Source organism: Saccostrea cucullata, unplaced genomic scaffold, assembly GCF_032062105.1.
Source record: "Saccostrea cucullata isolate Sc308-1 unplaced genomic scaffold, CSIRO_AGI_Scuc_v1 ctg3131, whole genome shotgun sequence".
Classification (NCBI taxonomy): domain Eukaryota; kingdom Metazoa; phylum Mollusca; class Bivalvia; order Ostreida; family Ostreidae; genus Saccostrea; species Saccostrea cuccullata.
Genome location: NW_026931445.1, coordinates 4,969 through 23,356, shown reverse-complemented (window position 1 = coordinate 23,356; position 18,388 = coordinate 4,969). Strand labels below are relative to the sequence as shown.

General features: G+C 33.9%; 1 protein-coding gene and 1 long non-coding RNA gene across 2 annotated transcripts; one reads left to right on the top strand and one right to left on the bottom strand.

Moving 5' to 3' along the window:
• Nucleotides 1-4,156: 4,156 nt before the first annotated feature.
• On the top strand, nt 4,157-15,389 carry LOC134232639 (transcription factor mef2A-like). The gene is made up of 9 exons (XM_062714627.1): nt 4,157-4,180; nt 5,315-5,422; nt 5,718-5,816; nt 5,936-6,409; nt 6,531-7,397; nt 7,689-7,961; nt 14,532-14,723; nt 14,828-14,935; nt 15,235-15,389. The coding sequence occupies exons 1-9, from the start codon at nt 4,157-4,159 to the stop codon at nt 15,337-15,339; spliced, it is 2,250 nt and encodes a 749-aa protein (XP_062570611.1). The 3' UTR covers nt 15,340-15,389.
• On the bottom strand, nt 10,076-13,023 carry LOC134232640 (uncharacterized). The gene is made up of 3 exons (XR_009984818.1): nt 12,690-13,023; nt 10,996-11,140; nt 10,076-10,137 (listed from the first exon to the last, which is right to left on the bottom strand). It is a non-coding gene; the product is annotated as an uncharacterized LOC134232640 (long non-coding RNA).
• Nucleotides 15,390-18,388: the final 2,999 nt, after the last annotated feature.

Genomic DNA, 18,388 nt, shown 5'->3' with positions numbered 1-18,388 from the left:
AATCAAAATGAACTTATTCAATAGTAGTTCCATACATGGAAAAGGGATTTTCCTTTCTGTTCAGAATTTTTTTAATATTTTCTCTCAGGCCATTTTGACAACTCTGATACCTGTGCCTGGTAAATTTTATATACTTTGTAAATAAATATATAAAGGTTTTTTGACCGGAACTATTCATTTTTTCCAATGCATAGGGGGCTACTCTCTGGGTTTTACAAGAGATGTTTAAAAAGACATTCGTGTCAGCTAATGTGACCTATATTGTTTAACACCTTCTTATTAATATTTTTTTCATGAATGCAAATATCTGATTATTTTACGAAGGAGCGTACATGTATATTGATTTTTTAATATACCTAAAATCGCTATTTCTGGGGATTGCGTAATTCTAAAAAAAATTCAAATAAATTTCAAAGGTAAATTAAACAAAGGATGCTTGGTATTAAAATATTATTTCAAATCAGTAGAATCGAATGCTATTAACGACATCTGAATAAATAGGCTATAAAAGGCTTATATGCCAACTTTGGTCATCTGCACTTTAATTTTAAACACGACAGGATTTGTAATTTTTTCTGTATAAATTAATAATTTCTATATACTTTGGAAACTCAAATGAAATATTTTAATACACTTTCCTCGAGCTCTTTTCTGCAGTTTTCCTGAAATTTTATGTGGGTCCGAGGTGTTATTTGAGTTTAACAGTGATTCTCTACGTTGCCATTAATTTGATTTGTTTGTGTGTGTGTGGGGGGGGGGGGGGGTATTTTTATTCTTAACCTATTTAACGTTGGAGTTGAATCTTGTATCTTATTCCAAGAACTTAAGATTGATTGTGACATTTGGATGAAAGGTCAAGGTCATTAAAAACCACCACCTCTTTAACTTCTAACCTGTCAACCGAAATAAACTCTGAAAGGTGTTTCTAGATACATGTACATGTACTTCATGTTTCTTTTTACCCTTGGGTCAAGGACAAAGGTTAAGGTCGATTTCAAGTTCATAGGTCAAGGTGATTTTGGTAAATAGTTAATATCAACATTTTATTCAGGTTACCAGTGACCTTGACCTAAGTTTCAAGGTCAAGGGTAAAAAGATCTGCATGCTTCAGTATGTTACATGTCTTGACATTTAGAAGTTCTTAATTCTGCATGAACATCAAACACTCAAGTATGCTGTCTTTTAATACATTGTGTGCGGTCGCATGTGCATGCACGTCCATGTATTTACTTTTGATAGTAGTATAATGTAGGCAATCATTATATCTATTCATATTTGAAATTTCACCCTGTATTATTGAGAACCAAGAAAGTTGTAGGCATTTAAAGTTTTAGCCAATCAGATTGCAGCACACGTGCATGTGCGTGCGTTCATGATTATTCTTATATATCATGCTGTAGATCTTCATAACGTAAGACTATGTTCAAAATTTCAAAGGATTTTGTCAGAAAACAAAATAGATATTTAGACTTTAAGTTTCAGCCAATCGCAGCGAAGGGCACCTGCATGCGCGTGAGATCTTGCTATTTTGACCATGTCATCATGTCTATACTACTATTATATCCTTATATTATGAGTTTCAAAGCATTTCATCCAATATTTAAAAAGTTACGGCTAAATCTATTATATTGATCATTTCACGTGTTACACGTGCGCGCACCTGCACGCACGTGCGCGCAAAATGACCTTCGTTCCGCACATCTACATAACATACCTAGTGACCCTAAAAAGGTTTCACCTAGATCGGATGAGTAGTTTACGAGAACACTCGCGGACAAAAAATTACCGGAGAACAAAGAAAAAATTCAGAAAAAGTAAAAACAATATGTTCCCAAACTTCGTTTGGGGAACATAATAACGCCCCATGCGAGACTCGAACCAAAACATCTCACTTGTGCACTGAGAACTGAGCTATCACAGCTACACATATCTGGTGGATTTTAAATGGAGCAAGTGGCACCACATTTACATAGATGGATTTTTTTTGGAAAAAGTTAATTTTTTATGGTCTCTGGGTCTTCTCTCTCTCTCTTTTTTTTTTTTTTTTTTTTTTTTTTACAAATGTATGTTTGTTTCTTTGAATTAAAATGCACATAAATAACGTTTTAAAATTATGGAGACAAGACCCAGAGATAGAAAATTTTTAGCAAAACGTGTTTAAAAATGTACCATTTTGTACGAACTGCCGAATCTAGCCAATTTTCAAGTTATTTTTTAGCAAATCAAAATTCATTTTTGGGAAAATATTTTCAACGGGCTTCCGTAAGAGGGAGTACTGTAACAAGTCATTCCTATCACTTGTTTTCATGTTAAATGTTAGTGATAGATCATGTCGATGTATTTCGATGAAAACAAGATTAAGAACGTGTCAAGTGTTTTGTTGGTATATTACATATAGGTGAATGCCCCGTATGACCTGATATGGGTCAACAGACTATCGAACACACCTTCCATAATGTCACGTACGATTTGGCATTATCACAAATAGTGAACAGTTTTATTCCTAAGTGCTTTGAAATCATGTAACCGGCATGGAAACGTTAATTATTTCATTAACCCAGGGGTGGGATCAGGTATCGAGGAGGACTAACTAAAGATTATAGATCAACACATTTTCATATGTAAAAACATTTTATTTTTGTCCAAGTGTGAAGTTTCATCCATTTGATGAAATGGAAATCATGTTAGCGTAGATGCAAACGAGGTCGGAATCGGAATATTTTTAAATAAAAAAAATCAGTGAATTTCCAGTGAGAAGAAATGACAATTTCTGAGTTCACTTTTTATGGAAGCTGTAGACAAAACACAGGGGATAGACTTAGAGGCGTACTTTTTAATTTAGCCACAGAACTGTAGCTCTCCGAAAAATATATTGATAGATCTGTGAAATATTTTTTTCGGAGAGCTACAGTTCTGCAGCTACTTTTATTTAGGACTGTCAACGAATATTCGAGTACTCGACTATCGTTCTATCATACCCACTACCGACTTTACTTTTTTACTCGATCATTCGTTAAAAATGTTTTACTTCATATTAATGTAAAATTCAAGGCTATAAAATTGGATCCACTTAAGGGGGTGTAAAGAAGAATAATGACCCCCATAGAATAATAATGACAAAAAATTACTTTCCAGTCGTAGAAAAAAATGGTAGAAAAGAGCACCAGGTTCGTATGCATAAGAAGTCTTTAAGCATATACTTACATTGTAAGAACATTCTTAGAAATGCATACGAATCCAGGGGCCTACTGTGACCTCAGTTTATACGGTTTCATCCGAAAGACAGTCTACGCGTCCCACTGTGGGATTCGAACCAAAACTTGTAGAAGTTTATTATAAAATAGAATAAATTTATTATTCTAAATAAAGACCCTTTTTAGTAGAACATAACATAAAAGAACTTTTTTGAAAGATTCAAAGAATTAAAGTTTGTTACCAAAATGCCCCCATTTACCTTTGATACAATGATATGTGACTGTGTTCTGTTATTCTGTTCCACTCAAATAAATCAAGCCACATGATGTAGCTTTCTCCATTTTTTTCAATCTATTTTTTTTTATTTTGGAGATGGGGGAGGGGGGAGGATGTGCTACATTATTGCAGCTACATGTAGTTCGCATACATGCACGTAGTAAGAAAGATAACTCTTACGTATTTTTATTATTTTATTTAGAGTGACCCCCCTTTTAATGAGCAGTCGACATTTTTGTCCACAATGTAAACAATGATAATATTTAGAAAACGTTTGAAAATGGGTGTTGTATGAATTTATTTTATTAACTATTGACCTGTAAGGTAGAGGTCTAAGAGGAGGTAAGTTACAGTGATCCAAGAATGGTGAAAGTTTATTTGAATCGAAGAATATAAAATGCAGAACTTGATCAATAAGCATATCGGTCTGTGGTTTGTCGTAACTCTCTTTGGTGGTAAAGGGTTGGGGGGGGGGGGGGTTTGGGGGATGGGGATAGGGTTCTGATAGACCACCTTGTTTCATTGGCCCTTCATCGTTTATGACGTTGCAGTTGCTTGGCCTGACGTTGTCTGTTGTAGTTACTGCTCAGTTCTGAATCACAAGTCAAAGAGACAAGACGTGTTTTCAGTCAAGCGAATATTTTACGAAATTTCTACTGTCAAAAGAGCAAGTCAAGTCTTAAAGATGAATAAAAGCGATCTTAAGAGGGTAATGCCAATATTTGTCATGTTATTTTTGTGGGTTACTTTGTAAGAATAGCTAAACAAGCGATTTACTGTAAAAGCTAGAGATCCAACGTATTTCCCTAGGCTTTTAAACACTCTCCTCTCCCATTTGCCTCCTTAAAAATCAATGGAAAATAACTTTATAACTTTAATAAGGGAAGATAGCCAAAGTTTAAATGAAATTTGTAATTTTTTTGGTTCATTCCATTGTTTTTATCTAATCGACATGTTATGTTTACATCAAGAAATTCCGCGAAATAAACTGATATTCAAATTCCAGGGTTAAAAATCTCGCAAATTTGCAAATATTTTGACAATAGAGATTTATCCTATTATTTGAATTTAGTCAACAGCTAAGCTATACTGTGTTATAGCTAGAGATTTTCTTTTGGAGAGGTATTTTGCATACACTAAGTTGCAATGTTTGGTTTTGTCAATGACGACGTCATGGTAACCGTTGCCTGAGTGACGTTGTGTTGCAAAGGCAGATTGATCAAATTTTTTTTCCGGAAAGGGGCTGGGGGCTAGGTTAAAATAAAAAATCTATAAATAATTTTAAGTTACTTACAAATCACTGAAAAACCATTAACTACTTTACCAAGCGTAAAAATCTGATTAATGAAAGTGATGTGTGTGAGTTGGGAAAGGGGGGGGGGTCTGAACACTTTTACGTGTATGACTTTTTCCAATTTCTTAACAGTGGTCTACGTTTTCTAGGGAAGGGGGATTCCAGGGTCGATTTGTAATTATTCATTATGTATATTTAATAATTCCACAAATTTCGAGGAAGGGGTCCATATCCACCCCACCCCCCCCCCCCCCCAATCTAAATCCTCGCTTGTGTTGTAGTTTATTGTTAAATTTCAAAAGGAAAAAAAGGTCTCCTAAGTTTGAAATTAAATATGAAAAAAAAATCAAATATTTGCACGAAGAGTAAGGATGTATAACTTTTTTCTGTATTGCATTACAATATTAAAGATGTGTGAACATGTTTAATAAAGTAATTAAAAACCGGGTATGCACATACATGTATACAAATATCTTGATAATATAAATACACATACTTACATTTAAACACTAATGCACAATTCTTGATCTTTTAAATCTATTTTTTCAGAAGAGAGTGGATGTTTCCTGCCCTGCCCCGGAAGATGCCTCGAGTTTTTACAAGAGGTTGGGACTGGACATTTTGACCCCGTCCTCTACTTCCGGGCAGACTCAGGAGGTCTCAGTTTTCTTTTATATATGTACATACCTCCCGGTATTACATGTATTGTAAATCTGAAAAGTAAGTTTATTTTGCCAGCGTAAATATTATACGAATGGAGAGACGTTGATTAGATTGCATAAATTATGTATAAATTAAACATGTAATTAAAGTAGCATATATATATTGTAGCATATATTGCTATCTTTTAAAAATAGCAAACAGAGAAGAGACTTTATGGAATTTTCATTTATTTTCCCAAAGATTACGGCAAATAAACATCATTAATAAAAACTCTTTTATCCCTTTACAGGCTGGGCCGCCTAAGAAGCGTCCTGTTCAGCAGGCGAGCCACACAGCTAACCTGACCACAACGCCCACTCAAAGATCCGACAAAGTGGGACAACAGTGGGTCAGTTAGAAACATTTTTGTGGGTTCTTCATTCTTATACCTCAAATAAAATCGTGCATGTTATATGAAATATTTTTGTTGTTAACAAATTTACTGTAATACTGTTGTATTTATTTTAGCATCAGTCTCAGCAGAGAGAAAGGCAGGCACCACAGCAATTCAGACAAAATTATCCTCATGAAAACAGCTACAATGATAGATCTGCATCTGTGAATACTGCTGCCACCTACCGACCGCAATATGCTCCGGTCCATCGTCCTCATGAGCAACAAACTCATTATAGGACAGGCGTGGTACCTAGCAGCAACACATATCAGCCGCAACATGCGCAACCTACTCGCCCACATGGGTACCAAACTCAGACAAGACCTAATTATGTGAATGAGAACATCATTCCCCAGCAACATAGAGTGCATCCTACTCATCCACATACAAGGACTGAGTCTATGAGCACAGTTGCTTCTCACAAACCTCAACATGCACAGCAATCTCAGCAGAGAGTGCATCCTACTCATCCAAATACTATGAGCACAGCTGCTTCTCACAAACCTCAACATGCACAGCTGCCTCAGCAGAGAGTGGTGCGTAGAGAGGTAAATTAATTTACAAAAGTCATGAAAATTTATTAATTTATGGAAATCTCTTATTCATATGGAATTTTCTCTTTTGTTATCAAAGAGTTTGACGATTTTATTATACTGTAATTAATTTCAGCCTCAGGTGAAGCCGATCAACAGGTACGCCCCTCCAGATTACCTAACACTAATGTATCACCCCACTCCCACACTGGAGGACCTGGGGTTAACCAGTTATCTGGACAGTCCTCCCTCATCACCCAGAACTAGGTCACCAGCTCAGGAGGAAAAACCGGCGGATTCTCAACCAGAGCGAGAGTCGGCAAGGAGGGTCTTACCAGCATGGGACGCACCAACAAACGACTTTTTTGACGAAGAATCCAAGACAACTAACTCACAAGCTAGAGAGTTCAGGACGGCTGTGTCAGCTGACAAACAGTCCTCAAAGATTGACACTGTATCAGAGGCTAAAAAGTCCGCATTGAATGTGACCAATCAGATGAGAGAAAGACACCAGGTAAATGTGACTAATCAAATGAGTGAAAGACACCAGGCAAATGTGACCAATCAAATGAGTGAGAGACACCAGGCAAATGTGACCAATCAAATGAGAGAAAGACACCAGGCAAATGTGACTAATCAAATGAGTGAAAGACACCAGGCAAATGTGACCAATCAAATGAGTGAGAGACACCAGGCAAATGTGACCAATCAAATGAGTGAAAGACACCAGGCAAATGTGACCAATCAAATGAGTGAAAGACACCAGGCAAATGTGACCAATCAAATGAGTGAAAGACACCAGGCAAATGTGACCAATCAAATGAGTGAGAGACACCAGGCAAATGTGACCAATCAAATGATTGAAAGACACCAGGCATATGTGACCAATCAGATGAGTGAGAGACACCAGGCAAATGTGACCAATCAAATGAGTGAAAGACACCGGGCAAATGTGACAAATCAGAGGAGTGAGAGACACCAGGCGGCCTCACACACTCAGATGGTGAGTACTTTTAATTGATGGCTTGAAGTATACAATGACATGTAAGATTAAATGTTCAAAAATTTATTAAGATTAAGATTTAAATTTCATTTGTTTATATTAAATGCCTTGCGTGTGTTTTTTTTTCAACTCATGAAAGTTATTCTATCATGAATGGTTTACCATAAAAATCTTTTGTTGTTAAACATGTTAAAGGAGAAGAAATATTAAGATATTTTTTTAGATGATTAGTAAGAATATCATGAAATTGAATAAATAAGTAAATAATTTATTATTTATTTTTTTATGTAGAATAAGCATCTGGCAACAAATGTTGAATCGCAAAGATATGTCCCAAGCTTTGCTCCAAAAGGCTGGGACCCAACTACCAAGTCATCAAAGTCCTTACAAGGACCTGCATCAATGGAATCTGTAATTAATGTTACGTCTAGACCTGCCATATTCACTGCGCCCATTTCAAAGTCAGTCATGATCACAGGCCCTGATGTTAAACCAACAAATAACAAAAGACCAGGGTCTGGTTCTATATTGGCTGAGAATCCGGAGAAACGGGCATGTAATTGGGTAAGAGGGATTTTAGTCTTAATTTTCAAGAATTAGCTAAATGCTTCTTTTTAGCTCACCTGAGCCGAAGGCTCAAGTGAGCTTTTCTGATCAAATTTTGTCCGTCTTCCGTCCGTCTGTCTGTCTGTCCGTCCGTCTGTAAACTTTTCACATTTTCGATTTCTTCTCAAGAACCAATGGGCCAATTTTAACCAAACTTGATACACAGCATCCTTGGGTCAAGGGAAGTTTAAATTGTTAAAATGAAGGGCCTAGTCCACTCACAAGGGGAGATAATCAAGAAAAGACAAAAATAGAGTGGGGTCACTAAAAAATCTTCTTCTTAAGAACCACTGGGCCAGGAAAGCTGAAACTGATGTGGAAGCATCCTTGGGTAGTGTAAATATTAAGAACAATTCTCTGTAATCACCAAAGTAATTCTGAAAGGGTCTGGCACACATAGTCTCAGATTTTCTTCAAACTTGGCATATAGCATCTTCCTAGGGTAAAACTTATATATATGACATAATTTTTTTCTGGACATCCTCTGTTACCATGGTAACCTGGGATACATAATTTCTGACATATAGGGATAATTTGTTCATGGCAATCTTGCTAAAATCACACTTTTTATACCATCTGTGCTAAACCCATATTAAGGATTAGAACTATGTTGCTAATTTTTTTCATAAAACTACAACATCAACACTTTAAATGGATATCTTTAATATGTTTAATAATTATTTAAAAATTTAGTAATACTTTGTCAAACAATGGCAAAATATCAACTTTTCGAAATTTAGTCAAAACTGAAAAATAACAACATTTTGGGAAGAAAAATAAAAATTTTGCAGAACTTTCACAATGTATCACTTATTTCATCTGAAGGTTCTTGTCTCAAATAATGAAAATATTCAAAAACATTAATGGGCAAATAACAACAAATGTTGACTATAACAAAATGAAAAATCATAAAATTGGCATTTCGCCAAAAAAACAGCTTTGATGAACATTTCATATATACAAGATATATTTTTTCTTTTTAAAATAAAATTCAACGTATTTAAGCTTAAAATTTGTAAAATCAATGAGAAATTGTCAGCTGAATCATAAAAGAATTATATATTCATATCAATAGGCGAGATTATGATCATAAATATAGAACCCCCCCCCTCCCAAGTTAAAGCAAAATACAAAAATAACAGTCCTCTATTACTGATTATGCATTTAAAAAGGCTGCATCATATTTTCTTAATTATATGTTTTAATAATATATGAACATGAAACAAACACTGCAATCCAAAACACAAAAAAAATTAAATAGTTACTTGCTACATATGATAGCACAAAAGGCTACAAAGTATTACAATGAAGACAAGTATTGTTGGCTTATGAATTTTTTTTTCTTGAACCTTTATCAAAATTATCAACTACAATGTATTTTAATCAGCAAACCATATCATGTGAAATTTAAAGAAGCTCTAAACAATACGTGTATCAAGAAGTGATCTGCAGACTTTCAATTAAGGAAAAAATTATCATATAAAGGTATGCACATTGAGACTATTAGTTCATTTTCAACAAGTACCTGCATTATTTCTACTAGAAAAAAGTTATGAATTATTCATGAACAGAAAACACTGTTGTTGACCATTGGGAAAATTAATGTGAATATTAATTCAATTACTTATTCTTTGCCTAAGATAATGCTAGTAAAAATATTTTAATCTATTACAAATTGTGAAATAAATGGCAATTAAGCAACCAATTTTTTTCCTATCTGACTTCTAAGGGCAGATCACTCTTACTGCATAAAACTACTCCTTCAAGTAGAGCTCTTTAGTGTGCTGATAAGAGCTTCCTTAAATAATGACCTCACTGAGTTATTAGAAATATGGTTGAATCTTGAAAATTTACAATATGAAGACACACATGAATATTCTCATTTCCAATTTCATCTTCAGGAAAATCACTCTGACAAGCCAGCTACAGTGCCCCTCATTTGGGAAACTAAATTATTAGTAACGGACACCTTGGTACTTTCTGCAGAAAAAATTTGATGCCATATCTCCAACTTCAGGCTTCACCGTTGTTTGGAAATTTTGTGATATTCAGCTTTGCACGTCACTGCATGATTTCATTATAAACTTCTTGATGTTGCATCTCCACTCATATATTTAAGATGATTTTTTTCTACCTGCAGAAGTAAATACAATTTTCAATATCTTAAAATGAATACAAATATCAAACTGAATTAACAAGAGATGTTTGTAAAACACTTATGCCCCCCCCCCCCCCCCATTGGACCTTTTCTAAGTCCAAAAGGGCATAACTCTGTCTAAAATTGTGCGATCGTATCCAAAATAGAACTTGACCTACTGCAAGTATTCATCTGATAAATCTGTATGCTAAATTTAATTCATTTCAGTATTTGCAACCTCTGCAAAGAAAATGAATTGAAACTGCAAATAATTGGAATTTTTATAAGTTCAAGGGGTATAACTCTGTGAAAAATAGTGCGATCATACCCAAACCATAATTATCTGATAAATCTGTGTACTAAATTTCATTTCATTATGTGCAACCTCTGCTAAGAAAATGAATGGAAACTACAAATAATTGGAATTTTTTTAAGTCGAAGGCGCATAGCTCATTCAAAAAGGTTTTGATCGTTCCCAAAACTGAACTTGGCCTAGATATTCATCTGATATACCTGTATGCAAAATTTTATTTCAGTATGTGCAACGGTTAATTGTGAAGAAAATGAACGGAAACTAAATGGACCGACAGCAAAGCGATATGCCCTCCCTTCTTCGAAGGGGGGATATACACATAAATGTAATTTAAGCAAACCCTAAATCAAGAAAGGTGTTTTTCTAATGATCATTATGACAGTTGTTCAAGTCAAACAAGTTTTCTTTGATACATGCATATATTATAATGATTTAAAAAATCATTTTGATCAATAAAAGATTGATAAGTAGACCATACACATGTACTACATGTAGTACTGTGTTTTTCCAACTATTTAGATTTGATTTTTGAAATTGGTTACCTTGAAGAGAAATGCATCTATCAGCTGTCCCAATTCCTGAAATGGTCTTTTCCAAAATTAACTTCAAGGTTTCATTTGAATTCTGTTATAGCCATGATTTACATGTGTATATGTTCTTGTTCCTTTTCATCCTCTTTGGTAAACCCTTTGAAAAAAAAAATGAGTATAATCTAATTTTGTTAAAAATCACTAAATTCAAGATAAAAATTAATTTTATAATAAACATCAATCTATTTATTAATCGTCTTTCTGTCAACATTATCAAAAGGGAAAGTCATACTATCATTACAAAAATATGTACAGGTAAAGCACTATATATTGACAGAACTATTTACCTTAAATAGTTTTATATATAGGAGTAGGTGTAATATATAATATGGCTGTAATGTATAAGGATTTACTGTTAAACACAAATATTTAATCATGATTATACCAGGATTATTTATCTTCAAATATTTTTATACACCTGGGATTTTTTTTTCTTTTCTGAAAAGGGAAACTTTAACTTAATGTTAAGAAGAATAAATTGATTGTATAATGTCCCTCAGTCTTAAGAATTTTTAATACAATAACAAATATGGAGACACAACCACTTGCTGGTGGAGAGCTACAAATTTTGTCCTATACTCATCACTCACGGCCATTGAACAGTGAGGGATTTTTTTGTTCCAGTGCCTACTGCCACATGGGACCTCAGTTTATACAGTCTCATTCGACGGACTGGTCTCCACATCCCACAGTGGGATTCGAACCGGCGATGTAAGGATAAACTCCTTACTTTGCAATTCTAGAGCAGAAGCTCTAACCACTGCACCGCGCAAGTGACTTAGAAGAATAGATATACATGTTGATTGTTCTGAATTAATATTATCTAAAACAAAGACTGATATACATTGTATTTTGGAAAAAGTATATCATCTCATGCAAAGTGATCAATAATCATGATGATAATGCTATAAATGCATGGAAAAGAAATTAGTAGTGCAAAATATTTGGCTATAATTTTTTTTTAGTTCCATAAATTTATATGGAAAGCATTGACTTTTGGACAATCGCAGGCAATTTTTCTGTATTTTTCCTGTTTAGATAATGGATTCCCCCTTGACGCATTGTAGAATTGCAAGGAAAAAATAAAAAATTCAAAATATAATTCCCCTGCTCTTTTTGCACTGAAAATTTGCATTTCTTTTAGGATATATTTCACACTCAGCTATTATAATTATCCCATTTGGACAATTTGTTCAAACCTGCGGAAGGAGACATCCCCCTCCAAAAAAAAATATCAAATCATTTCTGCTTGAATTGTTTTTAAAAACCTCCCTAGTATAAATATCAATACATGTGTAGTCATTTACTTGCGATTTTTTTGTCTTTTTTTAATAAAAAGAAAAGAATGTGAAAAGCTGCTTTGAAACATAGGCCTAGCTAGCTACATGTATCAAGCTAAATCGATTGTACTGGACCTGGTTATAATATATAAGGAGATTGTGTCTTATCTGATTTCTTTATGGTCTGCCATCAACATGTATTTTTATGTAATTTTTTTATTGTGAAATGTACCGGGGAGAGGCAGGGCAGAGGTCCCTTCAGGTGTCACAATTTTCATAGCAAAGGAATCTCGGGTTACATGCATGCAAGCCAATAAAATGGAGAAAAAAGTATACATACTTAAAATTTGTAATATTTATAATTACCTCTTGTCTTCTTATGCATTATATCTTGGCCTTTTTTGCTTCTTCCACACTGACAATCCTCACCCTGGACCCGCTTTGATAAGTTTTCTCACCAAACCATTTATTTACCACTACAAGTGCCTACATATTGTACCTCCAAACGCTAGAGAGTAATCCAAGGGAAGTAATTTGAAGCAGAAAATGCTTCAAAATGCAGAAAAAATGAATATTCACCTTTGAATTTCTTTTACACATATCATTTGCCCACCAATTTTTTAATTGTTTAAATATAACCAAATATCAACCTTTCATGTTTTATTATTGCTTAATTTGTAGATGGCTGCATTTTTTTGTTTTAAGTCTGTAAAAACTGAGCAAAATATACTATATTTTTGACATTTTGCAATGCATAACATGACCACTTACGAGTGTTAAATTTAAATTGAATTGTATACATCGTTGTTTGAATCTCTAGTATTGGATAACAACAATAAACACAAATTTAGATATCTCTGTTCATTTCTAGACATGGTTTTTCATGAAAAGTACAGATTTTCATGATTTACAAAAATGAGAAAGTTTGTATCCCGTTTCTATGGCAAGCAAGGTTACAATTCAAAAACTATTTTTAGATTTTACAATCACTCACACACCTGTATTAAATTATGATTTCAAAATCAAAATCTGTAACTATGCGTGCCAAAATATTTTGGTGATTACAGAAAATTGATATTAAATTGTTAAAATCATGACCCCCAGGGGTAGGGCGGGGCCACAATAGGAAATCCAAGTTTTACATAGAAATATATATAGAACAAATCTTTAAAAATCTTCTTCTCAAGAACTACTGGACCAGGAAAGCTAAAACTTTTGTGGAAGCATCCTTGGGTAGTGTAGATATTAAATAATTGTTAATAGGGAATCCAAGTTTTACATAGAAATATACATAGAACAAATCTTTAAAAATCTTCTTCTCAAGAACCACTGGGCCAGGAAAGCTGAAACTTATGTGGAAGCATCCTTGGGTAGTGTAGATATTAAATTGTTACAATCATGACCCCCGGGGGTAGGGCGGGGCCACAATACGGAATCCAAGTTTTACATAGAAATATATAGAACAAATCTTTAAAAATCTTCTTCTCAAGAACCATTGGGCCTGAAAAGCTGAAACTTATGTAGAAGCATCTTTGGGTAGTGTAGATATTAAATTGTTAAAATCATGACCCCCGGGTTTGGACAAGGCCACAAAAGGGAATCCAATTTTTACATAGAAATATATAGAACAAATCTTTAAAATTCTTCCTCTCAAGAACTACTGGGCCAGGAAAGCTGAAACTTATATGGTATCCTTGGGTAGCGTAGATATTAAATTGTTGAAATCATGACCCCTGGGGGTAGGGTGGGGCCACAATAGGGAATTCCTAGTTTTACATAGAAATATATAGAACAAATCTTTAAAAATCTTCTTCTCAAGAACCACTGGGTCAGGAAAGCTGAAACTTATGTGGAAGCATCCTCGGGTAGTTTAGATTCTAAAGTTTTAAAATCATAAAAGGGAAGGTGGTAGTGGGGCATGATAGGACTATAGCAAGAGGCCTGAGGGGGAGTCTGGTAAAGAACTGCATCACTCAAATTACTCAGGTGAGCGATGTGGCCCATGGGCCTCTTGTTTCAAAAAATATTTCTTCCGACATGGAAATATAAAAATAAACAAATGTTATGAATCTGTTGCTCTAAAAACTGTAGATGGAAAAAAAAATAGTTTGATAATGTGCATTGTAAATTTGATTGATAAAGAATATAAAAAACAATGCAGTTATGTGTGTATATTGTGTATCTATAAATACGTGTTGTGTCTTACAGTCAGTGATTGCTGAACAATACTCGACAGAAAGTCATCACTCTGTAAATCAGGAGCAAAGACGTGACGCATTGTACAGACGCTACAACAAAGACGAGCGTCAACAGACGCATGCCACAAAGCGTCACCAAAATCATGATGCAATGTATCAGGAGCATACTGATGTACCAAGTCACAACCAGACATTTGATCAGGTAACTATAATTGTTAAGTTTAAAGTGTATGATTTTGGCATAATTAGTGATAAAATCTTACTAATTGCTAGAAATAAATATCTGTGCTTGTGATTTTTTTTTAGATTCTGGCTGAGCAGATAGCTAGACAAGCTGAACTCAAAAGCAAGAATCACAACCAAGCTCCTCAGACTGGCACCAGCGTAAACGAGAAAAGACAAACGTGCCAACCTGTTAGTCTAATTTATATTACATAATAGTTATTTGTAACGTTTATGCATCTTCGCTAGCCAAGGGTTTCTGATATGCTACTCTCCTCATAATCAGGAGAGTAGCGTATCAGAAACCGTTAACTAGCGAAGATGACGAAAAAGTATAGTTTTTTATTTGATGTACAAATATTTGAAATTACACATATAAGTTTAAGGTTTACATCGATCAAGCCTTGGAAGTCCAATTTGTGTTTATGCTTTTACTTGTATATACTACTTATTGAATAAAAAACAACGTGATTATATTTTCTGTTTTCCAGCTGACAAAATCTTTACCCACTGTCAACATGGACGACCTGTTTGGTGGATTGTCACCTTACAGCTGCTGGAATCAGTCGGCACCGGAAGACCCCAGGTTTTCATAATTTCCGGTTTTGTGTGCTTAATTAAGCTTTGGCAAAGATATTTGCGGCATAACCCTCTGTGTTGCGGCATGCATGAAATAAAACACTACAAAGAACTGTTCCTGGTCTCTTGATACCAGAAGATGTGATATTCTCAGAGACTTCAACTACCATGTCTTTCATTGCATTGTCTGTGATAATGATGTATTTGAATATTTTTTCATGACAGACGTTTTTTATATCCATTTATTTTTTTCTTTTTTTTATATTTTTATGAAAAACTGTACATATTGTCATTAACAAAATTATTCTTTGTGTAAACTTTAATACGTACATTTACGTTGAAATTTTTCATGAAATTCTTTTTATTCTATATATTAAATTTTATTATTCCTTTTTTTTTGGAAGGCCTAAAGTTGTCTAAGGCAAAATTTTTATTTTTTTTTTAGTTTATGACATATTGGATTATTTTTTTTTTTCATGACAGCCAATTTTTTTAAATTTATTGATTTTCTTTTTTAAATTGTCTATGACAATATTTGTAGGCACTGTGTGCCTGACGTCACAATAAAATCTTACTTTTCCACTTAGTTTTGTGTTGATATAAAATTTAGCTTTGATTAAAAATAAATAAACAAGATATTCAAAACATTTCAATGAGTTTTTATTGGTAATTTGACTAATTGAAATATATTATTAAAACATTTCTGTGATAAATACATAGCAGAATCTTCAAACCATTTGTTAAGGAGGCTTGGGGTTCACAAATTAACCATGAAGAATTTCATACATTTTAGTTTTAAAATTTATCTATATATGGAGCTCTTCTTCTACAGGAGATCAATATAGTCTAAAAATGGCCACAGCAACAATCCAGCCCTCTTAAGGGTCCGTCTGTCTTTGTAAGATGAGATAGATGCAGGACTAACATCTTATACTATTAAACACTGATATTTTGCTTATCTGTCAGGTTGTAAAATTTGAATTTACCGGGTGGCAGTTTATACAAAATTTACATGTCATACTACCACCCGCTAAATTCAAAATTTATACAGCATGACTTATCTATCATGGCCACTGATATCGTGACATTGAACTTTACCCGTGACCTGCTTATAAAAATAAAGATATGAATTAAAATTTGTATTGTATAATTTTTCATTTGAATGATTGACTAATAGAGTACAAATCGGAAATTATAGAATATAAATAAAAATGGTAAATTACAAATAAAAAAAGTTATAAAAAATTGAAAATAGCGAATACAAAAAAAATAAAATATAGAATTAAAATGGAACTCTAGTCTAGAATAAATAAAAGTAATACATTACAAATAATAATTTTTACAAAGCAAATGGAAAATAATAGAATAAAAAAATTAATATACATGTAACTTGAAAATTATACAAATGAAAAGTTAAAAAATAAAAATGGAAAAGCTATACGTTATTAAAATTGAAATTAAACAATACATGTACAAACTAGAGGTACTGTAGCAATGAGCTCACTAAATGATATCCCCCCCCCCCCATCATCCCATATGAATACAATGGTAGTGCCCATATTTTGCTCTGGGAAACCCAAAATCTGTGTTGGATCAAAAAGTGAAATTGAAGAAGCACAATGGCATTATGTAATGAAGATTCTCTGAAAGTCTCATCAAATTTCATTCAGTGGTACATGTATGCGGATAAGAGATGGGTTCCCCAAAGCGTAACAGTTAATTCTTCTTCTTTTCTGAATTTCCTTGTATGGATAAAACTGAAGACAATAAAATTCATATAAAATAGTTTATTTATGATTAAATGAATAGATGAAGCTTCATTTAAATTAATAGATGATCCGGCAGGGAAATTCCTCAAAAAGTATAAAATATGATACTATTTGTTAAAAGTTTCTTTGGAGCACTCAAAGATGGTGAAAGAACTTCAAGGTGCGAGGTTTAAAGGATGCAAGGTTCAAAATTGGAGAAGTTTAACGAAAAAAATCGGGAGAGGAAACCAGGAGATCTTTTCTTGCCTTCTTTATCTTTCCTCTAAAAATGAAAAAAAAAAAATGTCATTCATAGATAAAAAGATATGATCCAGTCCCGTTTTTCTATTATTCAAGATGTAAACGAGAAAGCATTGCATTTACTTACGTTTCTGCATAAGAACTTGAACTTGAAAGACGAATTCCTTTTTCTTGCCCTCTGGCATTTCTGTAGAAACAAATCATAAAAAAACTCAAATGTGTAAACTGAATGGCAGAAGGATAAAACGTACGCTGAACTAGGACCTGGGGTCCCCCGCAAATAGTTCGTCATTTTGCGTAGTAATAAAACATTCTAGGAACTCTCTAAGCATTAAAGGCACAAAAGTAAATTCATCGATATCATCAATACGGAGACCTCAGGTCACCTTATATATTAATTGAATTTTATATGATAGACAATTTTCTTTGTCTTACTCCAAAATAATCATATTTATAATCAACTTTCTAATACATTGTATATATATTAGCAGAAACGAGAAAATAATAAAGGGTGACCAGAGGTAACCTAATATTTTACATCAATAGGGGGACCAAAGATCACCTTACATTGTACATCAGTAGGGGGACCAGAGGCCACCTTATATTTAACATCATTAGGGAGACCAGTTGTCACCTTATATTGTACATCATCAGAGGGATCATAGGTCACCTTACATTTTAAATCAATAGGGGTCCAAAGATAATCTTTTATTGCACATAATAGGGGGACCTGGGGATACCTTATATCGTACATCATTTGGGGGACCAGAGGTCACCCTATAATGTACATCAGTAGGGGGACTACAGGTAACCTAATATTGTACTGTACATAAGTAGAGGGACCAGAGGACACCTTATATTGTACATCAGTAGGGAGACCAGAGGGCACCTTATATTGTTCATCAGTGGGGGGGGGGGAGAGGACACCTTATACTACATGTATACATAAGTAGGGGGACCAGTGGACACCTTAAATTGTACAGAGGTCACCCGATAGTTTACATTAGTACGGGGACTATTGGTCACCTAATATTGTACTGTACATCAGTAGAGAGAC